Raw genomic sequence first — 22,702 nt, 5'->3', positions numbered from 1 at the left:
TGGAAAATGTATTAAAATAATTATATATCAGTTGTGTGTGGTGGTGGGTTTGAAGAGAGTCCTGCATTGGGTCGGATAACCATGGTTACCCGCGGTTGACCCACCAAAGAAATCCGCTCGCGGGTGGAATGAAAACATTCTTCCAACCCGCGAGTCGGCTCACAGTTCAGAACAATTATATTGTGGATCGGAAACATTTGAACTAAAGATCAGTGGGGAACTATCAGGGCCTTCTAGAACATCAGAGAAGGCCTAAGGATTTATAAACATGTATAAATATTTTATTTTTGATCAAATTTTTGATCAAAATTACATTTTAATTTCTATTTCATTTAACAATAATTGTAATAATTTTCAGATTTAATCTCCTCAATTTGTGTTGGAAAGAGAAGGGTTAATACTGAATAGAAAAAATCCAGTAAGGATTTTTATTGGTGGTCTCTGGGTAGAAAAATCTAGCTAGCTCTGCCAGCCATTGGCTAGGCCTTCAGAAGCTGGACAGAAGGCCTCTGCCATTCAACTGTATTAGAGCAGAATTTTGGAGTGACAGTGGAATGAACCAATCACATTTATACTTGCAATGAGTGGGACCGTTTTTTGTTGTTGCTGTGACATGTCTAGGACTTCTCCAAGGCCTACACACCTCACTAGTCTGAGCGCAAGAGGTAATGAATTTATAATACAGAATAGCAGGCTGATAAACAGCAAATACAGTAGGTGGCGGCAATACACTAATAGGTTGTAAGTCGCTCTGTATAAAAGCGTCTGCTAAATGAAAAAATGTAAAATGTAAGAGCATGCAGGAGAAAATAATCAGTGTCGCAAGCAGTAGTCTTCCCACGCTAACATGCTGACTACATCGGGCACGCGCATTCGCCCGCTTGCGCCATCTCGCATGTTGATTTTGTCCATCAGGACACGCAGTTTGAAATATCAAAACTAATTCTGAACCAACTATATTAATTTGGGGACAGGTCGAAACACTTATGAAACATTCATGGACATTCAGCCAGCTAGCTTGCTGTTGCTTGATCATTTGTCCTGGGATATAAACCTTTTGTTGTTATTTTACCTGAAATCTACAAGATCCTTCTTTTACTGGATCTTTGTAGAATATCGACCCATTTTGAGTCACACAAAATGGTGTATTCTCTACTCCGACAATTAATCCACAGATAAAAGGGGAAACCTAGTTTGTTTCTAGTAACCTCGCCCCCTTCAGTCTTCTTCTTCATCTATGGACTTTATATGGCGGTTGGCAACCAACTTTAAGGTGCATTACCGCGAACAACTGGACTGGAGTGTGGACCCCAGTTCATCTTTCAATTACACCACGTGGGTATATGCTCCTGTCGCTTGTGCTCCCTCTCCTCGTTATGGCACACACCTGTCAGCATCGTTATGCTCACCTGGACTCTAATCACGTCCCTGATTACCTTCCCTATATATGCCACTCTCTTTGGTTCCTTCCCCAGGCGCCATTGTTTCTTTTTCAGTTTCATGGCTGTGCGTTGGTCATGGTTCGCGTATATGCATTATATTATTCACTCTCTGAACTTGTTTCCCGACTCTCAGCGCACGTTACAGCTCCTAAAAACCAAGGTGGGAGAGACGGTACTTGCAGTGCGTCAATGGTAAAAAATGGAACCAAGTTCTATTTCAGCGCCTGGCTATGCAGACGCTCGTTGATACGAGAGCAGTGTGGCTGAAATGATTGAACAACTTGTATGTGTACATTTGAATTTGCAGCGCATGTAACATTGTCAGCATGTAACGTTAACTAGCTTGTGTTGTTGTAGAGTTACGATGGCGGCTGCAGCAGCTATCAACTTCAAGGTGGATGTTGCTAATTTGTTAGCATCAGCTATTTCAACACTAACATTCAAACTTTGTTTACAAATGATCATCTGGTGAGTGGCACATCTCTTCGAAAATAATTACTGTGAAGTATTGTTGCATTTTAAACTTCAGATCACCGGTTAGTGCGATGAACGTGATTAAAATATATTTGCAATGGGAAGTCATAGTTGGTTTGTTTAATTTTGGACGTGAAATGATTGTGCTTTTGTATTGGTATGATTTCATGGGGCCAACTGGAGTGAATGGGATGCATAATCTTGAACATTATTTGATGCTGTGTGTGACTGCTGTTGCCTGTTTGTGAGCCATGTATGTTTGACCAAAATGGTCTCTCCTTCAGTGCCATGGAGTGCACAGGTATTACGGTCGCTGTCCTTTCAGCACCATGAGCCTGTCACCTTTTGATGTGTTTGATTCATTCATAACGTGATAAAAAATATCACTAGAATGGTCCCGACTACAGAAAATATCATGTCGGGTGCATTAAGTGATATGTCTTCTGTTATTTACTAGATTTGTTTTTATTTATACAACATATTGGAAGATTTTGGTCCCTCTGAACGCCTAGGTCCTATAGTCACGATTCACCACTGAAGATAATATATATGTTGTGTATTCCATTAGGCTATGTAAGTGGTGAGGCAGACATAGCCTAGGCTTAGGTTACCAGCCACTCAGCGAGGAAGGGAAGCATGGAACTCTCCATTAGTAGACCGGCAAACATGACCCCATTGGCCCCATGTGGGAATTCGGTGGGCATGGCTAGCCCACACCAATCCCAACACAAGCTACCGATATCATCCCAACATGGGCTAGCCTACACCAGCACAACACAGGCTAGCCCACACCAGCCCATGGTGGGCCAGCCACACCAAGCTCAATGTGGACTAGCCTACACCAAACCCACAACAGCCCAACACAGACTAGCCCACACCAGCCCATGGTGGGCCAGCCACACCAAGCTCAATGTGGACTAGCCTCCACAAAAGCCCAACACAGGCTAGCCTACAACAGCCCATCAGGGGCCAGCCCACACCAAGCCCAACAGGGGCTAGCCCACACCAGGCTTGCCACACTTGCTTACAATGAGAATTACAGATCTATAACACACATTTCTGTTATTGGTCAGGTCACCCAAAAAGTAACATATTGCAGCTAAGTGTTCTGTGTGACAGTTTGATGCCGATTTAAAAAATAATCTTGTACACTACCAATGATGAAGCCTTTAAAAAAAAATAAAAAAAATAAAGTGCATGTGACATGAGACTTAAGTTTCTCATGTAAAAATATATGTATGATAGTAACAACTTCGTTGTCTTTCTGATACAATGTATGACTTTCCCCAAGTACATTCAGGGCTTGAGAATTATTACATTTATGCATTGAATTAAATTGTTATTAAGAAATACATTCCTATTAAATAGAAAAGGCACATTGGCCCAATGTTGGCAGCCTCTATGGGGTCAATATTTTAGCCCACATTGGGTCACATTGTGTGTTCCGGAGTGCTAAATTGAGCAGCTGCTGAAAAATGAGCTCCTGTATATATTGAGATTTAAATGGTTTTTTAGAGTGAAGTACATCGAAAAAATCAAGAGAAAACTGCCAGACTCAATAGAAGACAAAACAAGGAACAAACCAAAAAGACAGGCTTTTGAAGAAGTAACTATTTTTCATAAAATTGTACAGTTATCTTAGCTAGCTGAATTGCTAGCTGAATTGTTTACTTGTTGCTAAGCAGTTGCTAGGGACTCTCCTGGAAGAAGCTAGCTAGCTTACAAATAATAACAACAAAAAATATCTAGTTAACAGAAGAAAGGAAGACAAAATAAGGACAGAAGAAAAAGGAAAAGAAAAGGACAACAAAGTGAAACCTCTAAAGAAACAAGAGACCATAATACAAGAAACAGCACTATAGAGAGATAGAACAACAACAACGCAGCCACTGCCAGCTAGCCTACTTCAGCAGTACTGTATCATTTGAATTATTTTAGTCAATAAGATTCCTGCTACGTAAGCTTAACTTTCTGAACATTCGAGACGTGTAGTCCACTTGTCATTCCAATCTCCTTTGCATTAGCGTAGCCTCTTCTGTAGCCTGTCAACTATGTGTCTGTCTATCCCTGTTCTCTCCTCTCTGCACAGACCATACAAACGCTCCACACCGCGTGGCCGCGGCCACTCTAATCTGGTGGTCCCAGCGCGCACGACCCACGTGGAGTTCCAGGTCTCCGGTAGCCTCTGGAACTGCCGATCTGCGGCCAACAAGGCAAAGTTCATCTCAGCCTATGCCTCCCTCCAGTCCCTCGACTTCATGGCACTGACGGAAACATGGATCACCACAGATAACACTGCTACTCCTACTGCTCTCTCTTCGTCCGCCCACGTGTTCTCGCACACCCCGAGAGCTTCTGGTCAGCGGGGTGGTGGCACCGGGATCCTCATCTCTCCCAAGTGGTCATTCTCTCTTTCTCCCCTTACCCATCTGTCTATCGCCTCCTTTGAATTCCATGCTGTCACAGTTACCAGCCCTTTCAAGCTTAACATCCTTATTATTTATCGCCCTCCAGGTTCCCTCGGAGAGTTCATCAATGAGCTTGATGCCTTGATAAGCTCCTTTCCTGAGGACGGCTCACCTCTCACAGTTCTGGGCGACTTTAACCTCCCCACGTCTACCTTTGACTCATTCCTCTCTGCCTCCTTCTTTCCACTCCTCTCCTCTTTTGACCTCACCCTCTCACCTTCCCCTCTACTCACAAGGCAGGCAATACGCTCGACCTCATCTTTACTAGATGCTGTTCTTCCACTAACCTCACTGCAACTCCCCTCCAAGTCTCCGACCACTACCTTGTATCCTTTTCCCTCTTGCTCTCATCCAACACTTCCCACACTGCCCCTACTCGGATGGTATCGCGCCGTCCCAATCTTCGCTCTCTCTCCCCCGCTACTCTCTCCTCTTCCATCCTATCATCTCTTCCCTCTGCTCAAACCTTCTCCAACCTATCTCCTGATTCTGCCTCCTCAACCCTCCTCTCCTCCCTTTCTGCATCCCGTGATTCTCTATGTCCCCTATCCTCCAGGCCGGCTCGGTCCTCCCCTCCTGCTCCGTGGCTCGACGAATCATTGCGAGCTCACAGAACAGGGCTCCGGGCAGCCGAGCGGAAATGGAGGAAAACTCGCCTCCCTGCGGACCTGGCATCCTTTCACTCCCTCCTCTCTACATTTTCCTCTTCTGTCTCTGCTGCTAAAGCCACTTTCTACCACTCTAAATTCCAAGCATCTGCCTCTAACCCTAGGAAGCTCTTTGCCACCTTCTCCTCCCTCCTGAATCCTCCTCCCCCCCCCCCCCTCCCTCTCCGCAGATGACTTCGTCAACCATTTTGAAAAGAAGGTCGACGACATCCGATCCTCGTTTGCTAAGTCAAACGACACCGCTGGTTCTGCTCACACTGCCCTACCCTGTGCTCTGACCTCTTTCTCCCCTCTCTCTCCAGATGAAATCTCGCGTCTTGTGACGGCCGGCCGCCCAACAACCTGCCCGCTTGACCCTATTCCCTCCTCTCTTCTCCAGACCATTTCCGGAGACCTTCTCCCTTACCTCACCTCGCTCATCAACTCATCCCTGACCGCTGGCTACGTCCCTTCTGTCTTCAAGAGAGCGAGAGTTGCACCCCTTCTGAAAAAACCTACACTCGATCCCTCCGATGTCAACAACTACAGACCAGTATCCCTTCTTTCTTTTCTCTCCAAAACTCTCGAACGTGCCGTCCTTGGCCAGCTCTCCCGCTATCTCTCTCAGAATGACCTTCTTGATCCAAATCAGTCAGGTTTCAAGACTAGTCATTCAACTGAGACTGCTCTTCTCTGTATCACGGAGGCCCTCCGCACTGCTAAAGCTAACTCTCTCTCCTCTGCTCTCATCCTTCTAGACCTATCGGCTGCCTTCGATACTGTGAACCATCAGATCCTCCTCTCCACCCTCTCCGAGTTGGGCATCTCCGGCGCGGCCCACGCTTGGATTGCGTCCTACCTGACAGGTCGCTCCTACCAGGTGGCGTGGCGAGAATCTGTCTCCTCACCACGCGCTCTCACCACTGGCGTCCCCCAGGGCTCTGTTCTAGGCCCTCTCCTATTCTCGCTATACACCAAGTCACTTGGCTCTGTCATAACCTCACATGGTCTCTCCTATCATTGCTATGCAGACGACACACAATTAATCTTCTCCTTTCCCCTTCTGATGACCAGGTGGCGAATCGCATCTCTGCATGTCTGGCAGACATATCAGTGTGGATGACGGATCACCACCTCAAGCTGAACCTCGGCAAGACGGAGCTGCTCTTCCTCCCGGGAAGGACTGCCCATTCCATGATCTCGCCATCACGGTTGACAACTCCACTGTGTCCTCCTCCCAGAGCGCTAAGAACCTTGGCGTGATCCTGGACAACACCCTGTCGTTCTCAACTAACATCAAGGCGGTGGCCCGTTCTTGTAGGTTCATGCTCTACAACATCCGCAGAGTACGACCCTGCCTCACACAGGAAGCAGCGCAGGTCCTAATCCAGGCACTTGTCATCTCCCGTCTGGATTACTGCAACTCGCTGTTGGCTGGGCTCCCTGCCTGTGCCATTAAACCCCTACAACTCATCCAGAACGCTGCAGCCCGTCTGGTGTTCAACCTTCCCAAGTTCTCTCACGTCACCCCGCTCCTCCGCTCTCTCCACTGGCTTCCAGTTGAAGCTCGCATCCGCTACAAGACCATGGTGCTTGCCTACGGAGCTGTGAGGGGAACGGCACCTCAGTACCTCCAGGCTCTGATCAGGCCCTACACCCAAACAAGGGCACTGCGTTCATCCACCTCTGGCCTGCTCGCCTCCCTACCACTGAGGAAGTACAGTTCCCGCGCAGCCCAGTCAAAACTGTTCGCTGCTCTGGCCCCCCAATGGTGGAACAAACTCCCTCACGACGCCAGGACAGCGGAGTCAATCACCACCTTCCGGAGACACCTGAAACCCCACCTCTTTCAGGAATACCTAGGATAGGATAAAGTAATCCTTCTCACCCCCCCCTTAAAATATTTAGATGCACTATTGTAAAGTGGCTGTTCCACTGGATGTCTTAAGGTGAACGCACCAATTTGTAAGTCGCTCTGGATAAGAGCGTCTGCTAAATGACTTAAATGTAAAATGTAAATGTGCCAATGTGGACATGTTTGCTGGGAGCCTATTTGTGTGGTGCTATCCACGTGCAGGGCTTATGTTCGTTCCCTTTCGCCACACGACAATACATAGCCAAGTTTATTTTCCCTGACTCCTCACTTGGCTAACGTAACAGAATCAATCAAAAGAAAGGTTATAACGCTGAAATACACCTTAGTGGAAACAGGTGGTGTCCGAGTGAAATGCCTGGTTTGGAGTCATTGTGGAGAAGGAGATTCAGAGATGTCTGCAGAAAGAATGGGCTGTCAGCTATGACATGACACCTTGAGTTAGGAAAATATTTTGGTTATTGAACTACAGTAGGTGTGAAGTGGATTTACATCCGGAAATGGAATTCCGGTAATCAGGTCCCTGATCTGTACTATACAGAAAGTCATATCCATAATTATGCATATCATTCTATTAATATAGATGTATCCTGAATAGACACACAAAGATATAAATATGCAATCTCCTTTAGCATTTGTAGGCATTATTCCACACACTGTATAGAGAATCCCCCCTGCTGACAGCGCTGCAGCACACTTTAATTTACAGTTTTTTTTTTGTGCGCAATTGTTTGTTTGGCTCTGCTGAGTCTGGCTCTCATGTGAGGAAATATTGTTCAGTGTTCAGCCCTGTGGTCTTAGCCAATCAACTGGTGACCACTTGCCCCACACTCTGTACATGAGCTGATCATACAACCTCTGATTGGCAAAGGACATCTAGCTGATCCTGCACTGTCTAATCAGGCCCGATGCATGCTCTTGCATCCCCATAAATGGACCCAGTCCGGATAACGTTTCCTTCAGCACAGATAAGAGGTGGATTTATGGCAGCGTGGGTAGAAGTGGGTAGTGTTTATTGTTGTTATGGTTGAGATTTGTGTGTGTTTACTGTTACTGTTAGTCGCGGTTGCTCTTATCTATTCCCTGTAATGTTATTACTGTTCAGGTAACATGTTTACATTTCTACAGTTCTTTGTTCTATTTATCATTATCACTACTTGAGCTATTGTGGTCATTACTCTATGCATTACTTTGCACTGTTGCACTGTTTATACCCATGTTATTACATGTATAGTACTCATTATTTCTCTTTCTCTGTACTTTCAGACCATTTCCATGTCCATACTTCTTTCAATAAAGTTCCCTGTGTGTGTGTGTGTGTGTGTGTGTTAACTCTGTAAGGTTCCCTTATTCCTCTGACCAGGAAAGGTTTTACGTGGGCCACAGGCCATTCAAATAGGAGGGGATTCCCTCACACACTGGCTATTATTCTAATGAGCTCCGCCACCAAAAAATATCACATTTGGTTGGACCATAGCAGGTGACCAACCTGTGGTTTGTGACTATTATGATGTCCCATTGTATCCAAATCAATTGCAGTAATTCCGTTACACATTTTTCTGTCATTCTGCTACCAATTTGGTAACAGCAGAGTTTTAATCACTTTAACTCATAAGCAAACTTGAATTCAGTAAAAAATAAAAAAAGATCAGAATTCAAAGCCTTTGGTTAATCTTAATTTTTAGGATGGAAATGTATATATGCCTTAATTAAAATAAAAAAAATACTCTTAGCTTTCATTTGACATGCTCCTAAAAACTTCATATGTTGGTGCTCATGGGTCCTTTGAGATGCAAATGCCCCTACTAAATAAATCTGCAGCCTATACGGTTTGGGAATTGTTTAATTAGTTTCAATTAAACTACTTGATTAGCTAAACAATATTGAATATAAAACTATTGTTTTGTTCTGTCGGCAATAGGCTTTCATTAGGTAAGAAGAAGGCTAATTTTCAAAGGGATTTGAGCATCCCATTGTAAAAATAAGATTTTATTATTCTTAATTCATGGCAAGGTTTCCTTTTATCCAAATGTTGAATAGACAAATGAATTCATGAAGGGAATGGGAATAGCCTTAAAGCCTACTGCGCTGTTGTCGTAAAAACAATTCAATAAATGCATGTTATTTGGCGGGTCACGAATCGGCTCTCAGAACAATTCTATGTGGGTGGATGGGATTGCGGAAAAAAATCTGTCCTGATGTCAGATGGGGCTCAGACTTGATGTGGCCGGCACAGAGTGGGGGCGGCTCCAATAAACTGACCTGTGCAGGTCTCTAGTTTGAAGTGTTATATCTAAGTACAACAGCCCCCTCTTGTGGAAAGACTCCATAGTAACAGCCAGAGTTTCACTGCTTGAAATGCTTGCCTCATAAAATAACACTAAAGTAAAACTAAACACTCAAATAATAATAACAAAACATGAAGTCATTGCCAAACAATTTTTGTGTTGCTATACACTATATCCACAAATGTATGTGTATAAAGCCACACTTGTTGCTGACAGGTGTATAAAGTCGATCACACGGCTATTAAATCTCTATAGACAATCATTGGCAGTAGAATGATCTCTGACTTTCAACATGGCACTGTGATAGGATGTCACCTTTCCAACAAGTCAGTTTGCCAAATTTCTGCCCTGCTAGAGCTGCCCCGATTAACTGAAGTGCTGTTATTGTGAAGTGGAAAGTGGCTCATCCGCGAAGTGATAGGCCACACAAGCTCACAGAACGGGACCGGTGAGTGCTGAAACGCATACAGCATGAGAAATGGTCTGTTCTCGGTTGCAACACTCACTACAGAGTTCCAAACTGCCTCTGGCAGCAACGTCAACGCAATAACTGTTCGTCGGGAGCTTAATGAAATGGGTTTCCATGGCCGAGCAGCCACACACAAGCATAAGATCACCATGCGCAATGCCAAGCGTCGGCTAGAGTGGTGTAAAGCTCGCCGCCATGGGATTCTAGAGCAATGGAAACGCGTTCTCTGGGGTGATGAATCAAGCTTCACCATCTGGCAGTCGAACTAATCTGCGTTTGGCGGATGCCAGGAGAACGCTACTTGCCCGAATGCATAGTGCCAACTGGAAAGTTTGGCGGAGGAGGAATAATGGTCTGTGGCTGTTTTTCATGGTTCAGGCTAGGCCCCTTAGTTCCAGTGAAGGGAAATCTAAATGCTACAACAAACAATGACATTCTAGACGATTCTGTGCTTCCAACTTTGTGACAACAGTTTGTGGAAGGCCCTTTCCTGTTTCAGCATGACAATGCCCCTGTGCACAAAGCGAGGTCCATACAAATATGGTTTGTCGAGATCGGTGTGGAAGAACTTGAATGTCCTGCACAGAGCCCTGACCTCAACCCCATAGAACACCTTTGGGATGAATTGGAACACCGGCTGCAAGCCAGGCCTGCAGGCCTAATCGCCGAACATCAGTGCTCTTGTGGCTGAATGGAAGCAAGTCCCCGCAGCAATGTTCCAGCATCTAGGGGAAAGCCTTCCCAGATGAGTGGAGGCTGTTATAGCAGCAAGGGGGGGAAATCAACTCCATATTAAAGCCCATGATTTTGAAATGAGAGGTTCGACGAGCAGGCATCCACATACTTCTGGTATTGTAGTGTATTTTGCAGTGAAAATTATGCACAAATGTGTAACATATATTACATTATTAACTCGATGAAACACTTGTATTCAGAATAACATGTAACACAGTTCAACAGAAAAAATACTTGAACAAATCAAATGTATGAAGTAGCTACCTGAGAGGGATGACACCTCATCTTGCAACACTGTGTCTTCAGAGGCCTCTCTATCTTCCACAGTATCACTCTGGGAGGAAGCAGGTAGGGAGAGCACTTCCACTTGCCCACCGCCACGCTTGGTCTCCCCCTCCTCCCCCCCAGAGTCTGTGCTCCTGATGCTGAGGCGTCTCATGCGCGACACTGGGTCCACTTCCTTCATCCGTGCCCGGCGCTCTACCGCCACCCGGTGGCTGGGCGATGCAGTCAGCTTATCCTGCAGGGCGTCTACGCGCTGCAAGGGTCCTCTGCCCCTCATCTCTCCCTCCAGGCTGTGGGACAGCTTAAGGTCAGGGTTAATGGGGACCGAAAGCGGTAGTCTGTCTGGCGGAAACTCCTGCATACCTGGAGTTTCTCGACCCAGATGGGTCCATTTGGCACTCCTGATGTACTCTGGGTTATCCTGTGGTGTCTCCTTTTCTTTTGCCTCCTGCCTGTCAGGAGGCACTCTAGATACCGTTCCAGAGTCCAGTTCCTCAGAATCTGGATCTCTCACATGTGTTTGTACTGTCTGTTCGTTTGCCCTGCTGCTTTCTGTATCTTCACTAGCAGCGGGTTTACTCTCTGTTGCCGTCTCTCTAACCCGCTGCTCCCCTGTGACTAAAGACTCTGCAGGTACATCAATCCCTAATATCCTGGCTGCCCTCTCCTCTATGGATTCATTCTCTGGAATGCCCTCAGCACATTTAAGTTTGTATGGATTGCCAATGTCCTCTGCCACTGCCAGAGCTTGGTTTTGTTTGGTCTTCTCGGCAGTGACACTCCCCTCCACCTTATCTATGAGTGACAGCTGCTTCCTCCAATCGCAACATATTGTCTGAGCCTCTGAATGATTTGAGCCAGAGTCAGAGGATACCTTTGTGTCTCCTTCGCCTTCAGCTGGTTCTTCAGACGTTTCAGCTCCTTGTGGACTGTCACGGTCGCCAACAATCGTTGCGCTACTTTGATCGGATAAGTCTGGGCTTGACTCCTCGTGGAGCGGAGACATTGGACTTGGTCTGGACATCTGGCTCTCGCTCTCTCTTTTACAAATGGGGCATTCCTCTGCAGAGTCTAAACAGGCTCCCTCTAGAGGCTCTGTATCGCAGCTACCACCACCAGGTTTAGATATGGCGGTGAACGTTTTATTAACCTCTGAGTCTCGGGTCTTTTGTAAAGACTGACATATGTCCTCATAGTCAGGGGGACTCGTAAGTGTGGAGGCGTCCTGCATCGGCTGCCTATCTGCCCAGGGGACTTCGGCTGCAGTGTGCGTTGTTGGAGTCATTGGACTGAAGTCTCTGGTCTTGCTGGGATCACTGGGAGAGTCAGTAAAGTCACTAGGGCCGGTGAAGTGACAAGGCGGTGGTGTCTCCGAAGGCGAAGGGAGGTCTAGCTTCACTGTCCTGCCACTGCAGCTACTTCTCCTCTGCGACAAGTTCGAAACAACCCTGTATTCTCTGAATCCTGTAGGCTTGCGTGGTGGGACAGGGAGCTCCTCTCTTAGCTGCTTGCTGAAAGTCACAGATTTTCTTTCAGCAGGTCTGGAGAAAGCACTCTTAACCTCCCCGTACTCCGGGTCGACGGACACAGACCAGCTCTCGATACTGCGCCTAAGGCTGCTGGGCTTGCTGAGCCCTGCCTCCCCCGCCAGCCTTATCTTGATCCGCTCAGGGATCTGCACAGCACCACTATTGTTGGAAATGTTATTGCTGGCAGTGCCTAGCTCTAGGATGTCTTTGTAGGCCTCGTTGAGGTCCTCAATGCACTGGTCAACACTGGGTCTCTTGCTGCTCTGCTGCTTCTGCTGCTGATCCTGGAACTCTTTGTTGATAGTCTCCAGCTCCTTGATGGCGTCCCATGGCCGCCTGCTGACGGGCTTCAGCAGGAACTGACCGAAGGCTTCCTGCCCACTGCAGGTCGCTGCTGGTTTGTCCTCCATCGTGTTTCCTGAGGGTGGTGGTGGTGGTGGTGGCGCTGCTGGCGGGTGAGCTGTGCTCTTGATCAGCTGGCTGGAAATGGAGAAAGTGGCCGTTCTGGAAAAGGCGCTGTTGCTGGATGGTTTCAGGCTCTTCACCCCTTTTATAGGACAGCTGAATGCAGTATTGCCCACACCGCTGGGATCTTGGGTGATGACGTCAGAGGAGCCTGGGGCAGGGACGTGAGGGTCTTGTGCTTCCTTGTTTTCAGTGCCTGGAGGAGGGGGATGCTGAGGCTTTCGGGCTTCTGGGCTAGTTTGGGTCTCCTGGTCCCGGTATTGGTTCCCAGGCCAGGCACCTGAGAGTTTCAGCTCCTTGTGATGGTTTATTTTGTGGGGTTTAATAGGGAGTTTTCTCACTATTTTGCTGCTTGATCTGCTGCTCGCTATGCTACCGGTTAGTGCTTGCAGCTCAGCCTCTGCTGAAGATGTGCTTTGGAAACTTTGGTTTGTTAAGTGGCCCGTTTTGTTCTCACTCGGACTGTCCACTGGGCTTGGTGGCCGGACTGGGCTTGGTGGCTTCTCGTCGTCATTGTTGTTGTTTTGATCACAGGACGTACCACCCGGCGTTAGAGGGACAGGAACAGACACCAAACAGAATATTGTCTCACTAAGTTTTTGTTTTACACTCTTTTTCTCATTTTTTTCTGTTTTCTCTGAGTCAGTTTTTCTTGGTTTCTCTTTCTCTGTGGAGTCAGGCTCATTGACTGACGTTTTCACTTGAGTTACAGTTTCTGACACACCTTGACCTTGGTGCACATGCCTGATCAGTTGCTGAGCAGGTCTAATGTGAAAAGCTGTTGGATAGATACCACAGCTCTGATCAGGAGCTACACTGTCTACACTTCCTTTGTTTATTAAACCCCTGTTGCACCATCTAGTACTACTACCACCGTCGTTGTCATTGAGAGATGTCTTGCGGCAATCGTTATTGAGAGAGAGCCCCTGTGGGGGGGGAAAGGCACTATCGTGTGTAGATTGTCCTAAAACGTTAGCGCAGGGAGTCTCTTTCTTTATGTTTCGGATAAACTTGTCAGTGTCAGTAAGAGAATTTCCGCCAGGCCCTCCTGAGATATGTCTCACTCGCGGATTATCAAAGGGTAAATAGTGAACATGACCCAGATCCTCGGTGTATCCAGGGTTAAGGTTTGGGTTAGCGTTAACCTGTTTCCTGTAGGGTATACCCCGATCCCCGTAGTGTTCCAGCCACGACCCTCCTGTCTGTCCGGAGAACCACTTTCCCGCCTCTGAGCTCATAGGCATATGCATCTGTATCTTCATGTCCCCCCTCCACTTATAGTTTGCCACTTCGTTGCGGTTGATTGGTCCTCCCCTGATTGGGGGCAGGGCTCTCTTATAAGACGGGGGCGGGATATAACCGGGGGGCTCCATGCCAAAGATAGCAGAGTGTTGTGCAAAATAGTCTTGTCTTTGCAATTCTCCATCCCGTGGGTAATAGACAGGCCTGTTGTCTTTCAGTTGTTTGGACCCTCCCTGCTGATCTATTACAGCTACAGCGAGCATCTCCTGGCTACCCCTAGTCTGCTGGTGTATTTCGTATGATGGAGGCTTGACAGGCCTGCTGAACCTGGGCTTTGGTAAAAGTGCAACATGTCCAACGCTTTGCCAACTGTTCCTGGCCCACCGGTCCCTGCTGACTGCGGCACTGTGGTAATACCGACTATAAGGCCCGGAAAATACGGTGCTGTTCACTCTCTGTCTATCAACCTGGCCTGGTCGAAGCTGGAAACTGACCAAACTGGACAGTGTGTTTGCGTGTTCAGTAGCTCCAGCAGGTGACAACACTCTGGGGAGGGACTGGGACATCCTTCTGGTTCTGGGGAGGATAGAACCAGTGCTCTCTTGAGTCCTCAGGCGGTGCTGCTGCTCCTGAGCCCACCTCTCGCCCTCCCCATCCGACAGCTGCCTCCCCAGCCCCACTGCAGGCTTCCACTCCTCTGTGCCCAGGCTCTGGCACTTCCGCTCCCCAGTCACCCCAGTCACTACCCTTAACTGTCTAGGAGCCGCATCGGCCTCTCTCAGCCAGGAGATGGAGGTGTCTTCCCATAGCTGCTTCTGCTGCTGCAGCTTCTCCCTCTCTCCCCTATGGTCCTCTGCGATCAGGGCCTGTGGTCGCCATGCCGCCTCAGAGGCCTTCAGAAAGCCAGCGGATGCTCTCAGCTCCCGGCCGTCGGCGTAATCCAGGAGGACACTGAAGTCCTGGCCTCTCCTCCTCCAGTAGAAGACATCCCTCTCATCCAACTGCTCTCTTCTCTCGACCTGCTCAGAATAGGTTAAGCTGGGCGCGTCATAGAACCTGGAAAGAGAAGAATGCACAATTCAGTGCACAATATTAATTCATTAATTTAAAAAATGTAATATTTACAATAACATCAAAACATATTATAAACCGTAAACATGTTGTAACACTAACAACCTGTATGTATGATTATTTGGTTTTTGCACATGAACATAAATGGCAAAACTGTGGCTAGGTTGCAGTGATAACACCAAAAATAATGAAACTCTTTAAGTATTTTAGGTTGCAGAAGCTTGTTTAACTGTGATGATACAATGCTGACCAGCCTGCCATGATTTGATGCAATATTGATAATTGTGACATTTAAAACGCTGGTATCTCTGGCTAGCCTCTAAGCTGATGTTTTGGCTTTGGGGGTGAAGAGGTACTGCATCCCACATGGCCCCCGATTCGCCTATATGACTCTGGTCCTAAGTAGTGCACTATATAGGGAATAGGGTGCCATTTTGGACATTGCCGTAGGAATTTACAACTGTCCATCTCCAACCCAAGAGGGGAGAGCCTCTTTGCATTTGATACGATTCCCAGCTTTCTGAATTAAGGTCAGCGTGTGTTTTAATATGCAAATCATATTGCAGCAGACGTACATTTTAATGGTATCTTCAAGGGAGTTGAGAGCCTCTGACTCAAACACTTCCATCAGATATGTGTGCTGTCTGGCTCTCCCCTCTTGGGTTGGAGATGGACAGTTGTAGATTCCTATGTCCAAAATGGCACAAAATTCCCTATATAGTGCACTACTTTTAACCAAGGTTCATAAGGCTCTCTGGTTAAAAGTAGTGCACTATGTAGGGAAAAGGCACTGCCTGCCCCTGCTGCCACTGCTAAGCGCGCTTCAAGTCTGAGCAAGAAATGCTTGACTTGTTTATAAATGCCAGTTTCCCATCACGTGATGTGACCATATGCAGAGTGACAGACAACTCCATTTTCCTATTTCTTATCCATTCAATCCAATTCAGGAGACTTGGCTACTGGCAGGAGACTTGGCTACTGGCAGGAGACTTGGCTACTGGCAGGAGACTTGGCTACTGGCAGGAAACTTGGCTACTGGCAGGAGACTTGGCTACTGGCAGGAGACTTGGCTACAGTGGGGCTTGTAAAATGTAAATTCATCTAAAAATAAACAAATTTATTTCCAAACCAAGTTCTGGGATATATTCTGAACAGAGTACTTAGAACATTTAACATTTAAGTCATTTAGCAGACGCTCTTATCCAAAAACTTGACACCATATATGGGCTACTTCCTACTTTTCACCGCCCCTTTCGGAGGACCAGAAATAGGATTTAATGTAATTGTGTAATAATGATCCTAAAAAAATCTAATGCAAAAAAGAGTGGCCTTCAGGCTGTGTGATGCACCTGATTATCTACACATTAAGGCATGCACCCAGTCAATGGACAGCAGTCAGAGTAATGTCCCTAATGGCACCCTATTCCCTATACAGCTCACTACGAGCCCTAGGGCACTATATAGGGAATAGTGTGCCACTTGGGACGCAAGACTAAATATCAGTAACCTAGAGTAGTAACGAAGTGAAATTCAGGGAGGGCTATAATATAATCTATTGTGAGCTTTATGCAGTTTCATGTAACTATGAGGCTACATATAGATCTATAGTAGCCTATCTGAACAACCATACTGTAGGTACTAAAGACTGTGAAGAGTCTATTGACGAATACTAAATCAATTGGAGGATAACCCTGTATACATCATCATCCATCATGGTGTCATTACAAATGGCACCTTACTCCCTATATCAGTGGTCACCAACCGGTCTAGCCATTCTTAATCGATCATCCAAACATTTCTATAGAAAAGTTAATGACAAACGCTTGCTTTTTGACATGTTTATTTGTGTTTTGCCCTGTTAGTTTCATTCAGAAGCCCTGCACACCGGGTGAAGTGTTTCCATTCTGAACAGACAAACTCCACCTACCCGGCAGACTGGAAGAGCTGTAGCTAACACCGGGTGAAGTGTTCCCATTCTGAACAGACAAACTCCACTTACCCGGCAGACTGGAAGAGCTGTAGCTAACACCGGGCGAAGTGTTCCCATTCTGAACAGACAAACTCCACTTACCCGGCAGACTGGAAGAGCTGTAGCTAACACCGGGCGAAGTGTTCCCATTCTGAACAGACAAAGTCCACTTACCCGGCAGACTGGAAGAGCTGTAGCTAACACCGGGTGGAGTGTTCCCATTCTGAACAGACAAACTCCACCTACCCGGCAGACTGGAAGAGCTGTAGCTAACACCGGGTGGAGTGTTCCCATTCTGAACAGACAAACTCCACCTACCCGGCAGACTGGAAGAGCTGTAGCTAACACCGGGTGAAGTGTTCCCATTCTGAACAGACAAACTCCACCTACCCGGCAGACTGGAAGAGCTGTAGCTAACACCGGGTGAAGTGTTCCCATTCTGAACAGACAAACTCCACCTACCCGGCAGACTGGAAGAGCTGTAGCTAACACCGGGTGGAGTGTTCCCATTCTGAACAGACAAACTCCACCTACCCGGCAGACTGGAAGAGCTGTAGCTAACACCGGGTGGAGTGTTCCCATTCTGAACAGACAAACTCCACCTACCCGGCAGACTGGAAGAGCTGTAGCTAACACCGGGCGGAGTGTTCCCATTCTGAACAGACAAACTCCACCTACCCGGCAGACTGGAAGAGCTGTAGCTAACACCGGGCGAAGTGTTCCCATTCTGAACAGACAAACTCCACCTACCCGGCAGACTGGAAGAGCTGTAGCTAACACCGGGCGAAGTGTTCCCATTCTGAACAGACAAACTCCACCTACCCGGCAGACTGGAAGAGCTGTAGCTAACACCGGGCGAAGTGTTCCCATTCTGAACAGACAAACTCCACCTACCCGGCAGACTGGAAGAGCTGTAGCTAAATCGAGTGCCCCTACTGCGCTCAAATCATCACGCCTACAGCATCCACGACACCGGCCACGGCAAAGTTTATACTAGCCTATGTGAGATTTCACCACTTTTAAAACCATAACCAGAGAGAGACTGTCAAAGAACACTCCAAAGAACTGCTGTTTTTATGAGTGAGTTCATTTCTACGTTTTTATACTATTACAAACCATACAATGTGCTGCTCCCTACTTCCAGTTGAATGAGTAGCCAAGTGTATCGATAGTGTCTTTATTTCTCTGGTCATAGGAACAATATGAATTTGTGCCTGAGGTAGATGCGGTGCAACTGGGGTTTTGCCATCAAGTGGAAGATGATTTCCCCTCTCTCTCTGGTCAGTCTCACCAGAGAAAAGGAAGGAGAGAGCAGGTACTGTGAGAGGCAGACCCTCTGCTGCTCTCCCCCTCCCTCCGCTGAGACGAATGCTGTGTTCAAAACAAATGGAAATCTCCAACTTCAGTGCATTCAAGACAACTGAGAACTCGGGGGGGGGGGGGGGGCGAGATCCGACTGAGAACATCTTTTTGAACTCGGATATTCAAGTAGGAAACTCTGGCATCTTTCTAGACTGCTAACTTTCCAGCCTGATGATCACTGACGTCATGATTTGACCTCTCTCTTTTTTTCAAGTTCCCAGTTGTCTTGAAAGCACCATGACCATCAGATGCAGGTACCATCAGTCCAGTGAAATAAACAAGCAAATTATTTCAGTTTATGCTCCACAGTGCCTCGCAAGTGCTACACCAACTGATCTATTTTGTTATCAAAGCTCAAGTTTTGAAATATGGCCTGAGAATAACAATATTGGCTGGACAGGCATTTGCCTATATGCTGTGATAATGTATTAGACCTACTGCACAAACCTCAATCCTACAGAATAGTTTTTAGTAGGTTAATGTTACATTTTTGAAGTCGTGTTTATTTATTTTTTATCTGAGTGCTTTTTGACTGGGAAAGTGATCTTGACTCAGAAAAGGTTGGTGACCACTGCCTTATACAGTGCACTTCTTTTGACCAAATGGAACCCTAATCCCTATAAGTAGTGTACTATATAGGGAACAGTGTGGCATTCGCAGCATCTGGCAAGACAAGAAAGTGGTGCAGCAGCCTCAGTGTTCGTTCTGCAGCTCTGGAAGGAAGGAAGAGAACGCATCCTCCTGCGCCGTGTAGACTGAGTGGCTTGGCTTGGCTTTGCATGCAATGCCGAAGGGCCCGGCAAAACAAAAAAAGGGAGGGAATGTATGGTGGGGATTTCAAAACAGAGAGAGAGACAAAAACTCACCCGCTATCCGTGGCGAGAGAATCGCCCAGGGGCTGTGCGAGGCTGTCACCTAGGTTACCGCTGACAGCTTCTTTTCTCCTTTGGTTCCTTTCCCCGCCGCTCTCATTGTCGCAGCTGCCGGGGTAGCCCTTCGCCAGTAGTGCCTGCCTGCTGCTGCTGAAGACGCAGGCCCCTCTGTCTCCCGCCTGTTCATTCCCGTTCAGTGGTCCACCACGACCAGATCTCTGGTTCTCTGCTGCTGGGGTTTCACGGTGGCAATCGGCGGCGGCGTGGCACTGCTTTTCGTAAGGCGCGGTGGCGGATGAAGTTGAAGAGAGGCAGGGGATGCTTGTCTTGGGCAGTTTGTATCCGTGAGAAATGAGGAGGTCCTCCACGCTGTACATGGTGGTGTGTGTCTGTCTTGGCAGCAGGAGGGCGAAGGTGTTTATTTTGTTCCTTAAGCGCAGTGCTGGTGGTAGAAACTGGAGCACAAAGGCTCAGCAGAGGCCATCCCTATGGGGAGAAGAGAGGTAACAATTAGCTAGCTTCAATAGCATAACTACCAATGATTTCTAGTTACACTAGATGTCTGACAGGGGGCGCTGTTTTGAAGCCACCGTGCTTCAAAACACTCCCCCACCATTGTAAAGCTATAGAAAGGTATTTATTAATGTCTACATTATTTTTTACCATGTCTATTCTATTACAGACACCTTAATGCATACTTTTAAATATTATTATTGCGAGCTAAACATAAAAATGTAAATATATAAACGTTTTTCTTTGAAAGTAATAATGTTACTGTTCCCACTATAACAAAAACATATTTTAATACCTGTCATTTTGTACTTGAAACATTATTAATTCTATAGAGCAGGGTTTCCCCATCTAGGTCCTGGGGCCCCCCCTGGGTGCATGTTTTGATTTTTGCCCAGCTCTACACAGCTGATTCAAACAACCAACCCGTCATCAAGCTCTGATTATTTGAATGAGCTGTGTAGTGCTAGGGCAAAAATGTGCACCCGGGGGAGGTACCAGGACAAAGTTTGGAAAACCCTGCTATCGAGGACTGCTCCTTCTGGGTAGTGCCAATATGGCCTTCTGGTAGTTTCAAAGCCTCTCATTGACCAATACATAGCATCAGCAATATAGGGTTTGTATACATCATTGATAGCTACTTGCTGATGGTATGGAACACTAATGTATGTACACTACAGTGTATTCGGAATGTATTCAGACCTCTTGAATTTTTCCACACTTTGTTATGGTACAGCCTTATTCTAAAATGGATAAATTTGTTTTCCCCCCTCATCAATGTACACACAATACCCCATAATGACAAAGCAAAAACTGTTTTTTTGAAATTTTGCAAATGTATTAAGAATAAAGAAGTGAAATATCAGATTTACATAAGTATTCAGACTCTTTACTCAGTACTTTGTTGAAGCACCTTTGGCAGGGAATACAGCATCGAGTCTTCTTGAGTATGACGCTACAAGCTTGGCACACCTGTATTTGGGGAGTTTTTCCCATTCTTCTCTGCAGATCCTCTCAAGCTCTGTCAGGTTGGATGGGGAGCGTTGCTGCACAGCTATTATCAGGTTTCTCCAGTGATGTTTGATCGGGTTCAAGTCCGGGCTCTGTCTGGACCACTCAAGGACATTCAGAGACTTCTCCCAAACTGTTATTTTTTATTTGACTAGGCAAGTCAGTTAAGAACAAATTCTTATTTACAATGACGGCCTACCCCGGCCAAACCCGGACGATGCCGGGCCCATTGTGAGCCGCACTATGGGACTTCCAATCACGGCCGGATTATGATACAGCCTGGATTCAAACCAGGGATGCCTCTTGCACTGAGATGCAGTGCCTTAGACGACTGCGCCACTCCTGTGTTTTCTTGGCTGTGTGCTTAGGATCATTGTCCTGTTGGAAGGTGAACCTTGAGGTCCTGAGCGTTCTGAAGCAGGTTTTCATCAAGGATCTCGCTGTACTTTGCTCCTTTCATCTTTCCCTCGATCCTGACTAGTCTCCCAGTCCCTGCAGCTGAAGAACATCCCCACAGCATGATGCTGCCACCACCAGGCCTCACCATAGGGATGGCATTGGCCAGGTGATGAGCAGTGCCTGGTTTCCTCCAGACATGATGCTTGGCATTCAGGTCAAAGAATTCAATCTTGGTTTCATCAGACCAGAGAATCTTGTTTCTCATGGTCTGAGAGTCCTTTAGGTGCCTTTTGGCAAACTCCAAGTGGGCTGTCATGTGCCTTTTACTGAGGAGTGGCTTCCATCTGACCACTCTACCATAAAGGCCTGATTGGTGGAGTGCTACAGAGGTGGTTGTCCTTCTGGAAGGTTCTCCCATCTCCACAGAGAGACTCTGGAGCTCTGTCATAGTGACCATCGGGTTCTTGGTCACCTCCCTGACCAAGGCCCTTCTCGCCCGCATGCTCAGCTTCTTCCATTTAAGAATGATGGAGGCCACTGAGTTCTTGGGGACCTTCAACGCTGCAGAAATGTTTTAGTACCCAGATCTGTGTCTTGACACAATCCTATCTCGGACCTCTACGGACAAATCCTTCGACTTCATGACTTGGTTTTTGCTCTGACATGCACTGAACTGTGGAACCTTATATAGACAGGTGTGTCTCTTTCCAAATCATGTCCAATCAGTTGAATTTACCCCAGGTGGACTCCAATCAAGTTGTAGAAACATCTCAAGAATGATCAAAGGAAACAGGATGCACCTGAGCTCAATTACGAGTCTCATAGCAAAGGGTCTGAATACTGTAAGGTATTTCAATTTTTAATATATTTGCAAACCTTTCTAAAATCCTGTTTTTTCTTTGTCATTATGGGGTATTGTGTGTAGATTGATGAAGAAAAACATTAATTCAATCAATTTTAGAATAAGGTTGTAACCTAAGAAAATGTGGAAAAAGTGAAGAGGTCTGAATACTTTCTGTATGCACTGTATATGTAGGGGAGAACAAACAGGGGAGAGAGACAGGAAACGGGTAACATTCTGTCAACACTGTCCCAAACGGTCCAACCTTTCGGTTACTGGCCCAACACTCTAACCGCTAGGCTACCTGCCGCCCACTACTTAGAGAATAGGGTGCAATGTGGTTATGGTATAGGGTGCCATTTGGGACACACACAGTTTCAGAGCTTGTTATGTCTGATTAGGTCACTGGAGGGCGGACAGTAGACTATTTGTATTTTGTTCCTGTTACGGCCAAGTTACACCAGGCACTACCTCTAGCGATCAAACTACCGGAGGTCAGTAATTTCTTGAACCTAGAAGTAATTTTCTTGAAGTCTCTTCTAAAAAATATAATTAGTATATTATGTGAAAATGTATTTCCTATAATAGATTGAGCACTGAATAGAATGAATAGTAGTTTAGTATTTTTCCAGTGTGTTGTTTCCCAAATGGAACCCTATTCTCTACATACTGCACTACTTTAACCAGAGATTTTGGGTTCTCATCAAAAGTAGTGCACTAAACATGGAATAGGGCGCCATTTGAGACACA

General features: G+C 46.6%; 1 protein-coding gene across 1 annotated transcript; it reads right to left on the bottom strand.

The window, feature by feature from the left end:
* Positions 1 to 2,518: 2,518 nt before the first annotated feature.
* On the bottom strand, positions 2,519 to 19,671 carry LOC115101555 (junctional cadherin 5-associated protein-like). Its single transcript, XM_065006074.1, has 3 exons — positions 19,186 to 19,671; positions 10,661 to 14,973; positions 2,519 to 2,622 (listed from the first exon to the last, which is right to left on the bottom strand). The coding sequence occupies exons 1-3, from the start codon at positions 19,566 to 19,568 to the stop codon at positions 2,519 to 2,521; spliced, it is 4,800 nt and encodes a 1,599-aa protein (XP_064862146.1). The 5' UTR covers positions 19,569 to 19,671.
* Between the last annotated feature and the right edge of the window lie 3,031 nt (positions 19,672 to 22,702).

Source organism: Oncorhynchus nerka, linkage group LG20 (genome assembly GCF_034236695.1).
Source record: "Oncorhynchus nerka isolate Pitt River linkage group LG20, Oner_Uvic_2.0, whole genome shotgun sequence".
In the NCBI taxonomy this organism is placed as follows: domain Eukaryota; kingdom Metazoa; phylum Chordata; class Actinopteri; order Salmoniformes; family Salmonidae; genus Oncorhynchus; species Oncorhynchus nerka.
This window is presented reverse-complemented; position numbering and strand designations above follow the sequence as displayed.

Bases quoted from the DNA above. Each gene is read 5' to 3' on its own strand.
- LOC115101555 (XM_065006074.1), bottom strand. From the start codon at position 19,568: ATGTACAGCGTGGAGGACCTCCTCATTTCTCACGGATACAAACTGCCC. The intron at 14,974-19,185 runs GTGAGTTTTTGT...TTCTCTTTCCAG, and splicing joins TCTCTCGCCACGGATAGCGG to GTTCTATGACGCGCCCAGCT. The intron at 2,623-10,660 runs GTAGCTACTTCA...GGTGTGGGCTAG, and splicing joins TGAGGTGTCATCCCTCTCAG to CCATGCCCACCGAATTCCCA.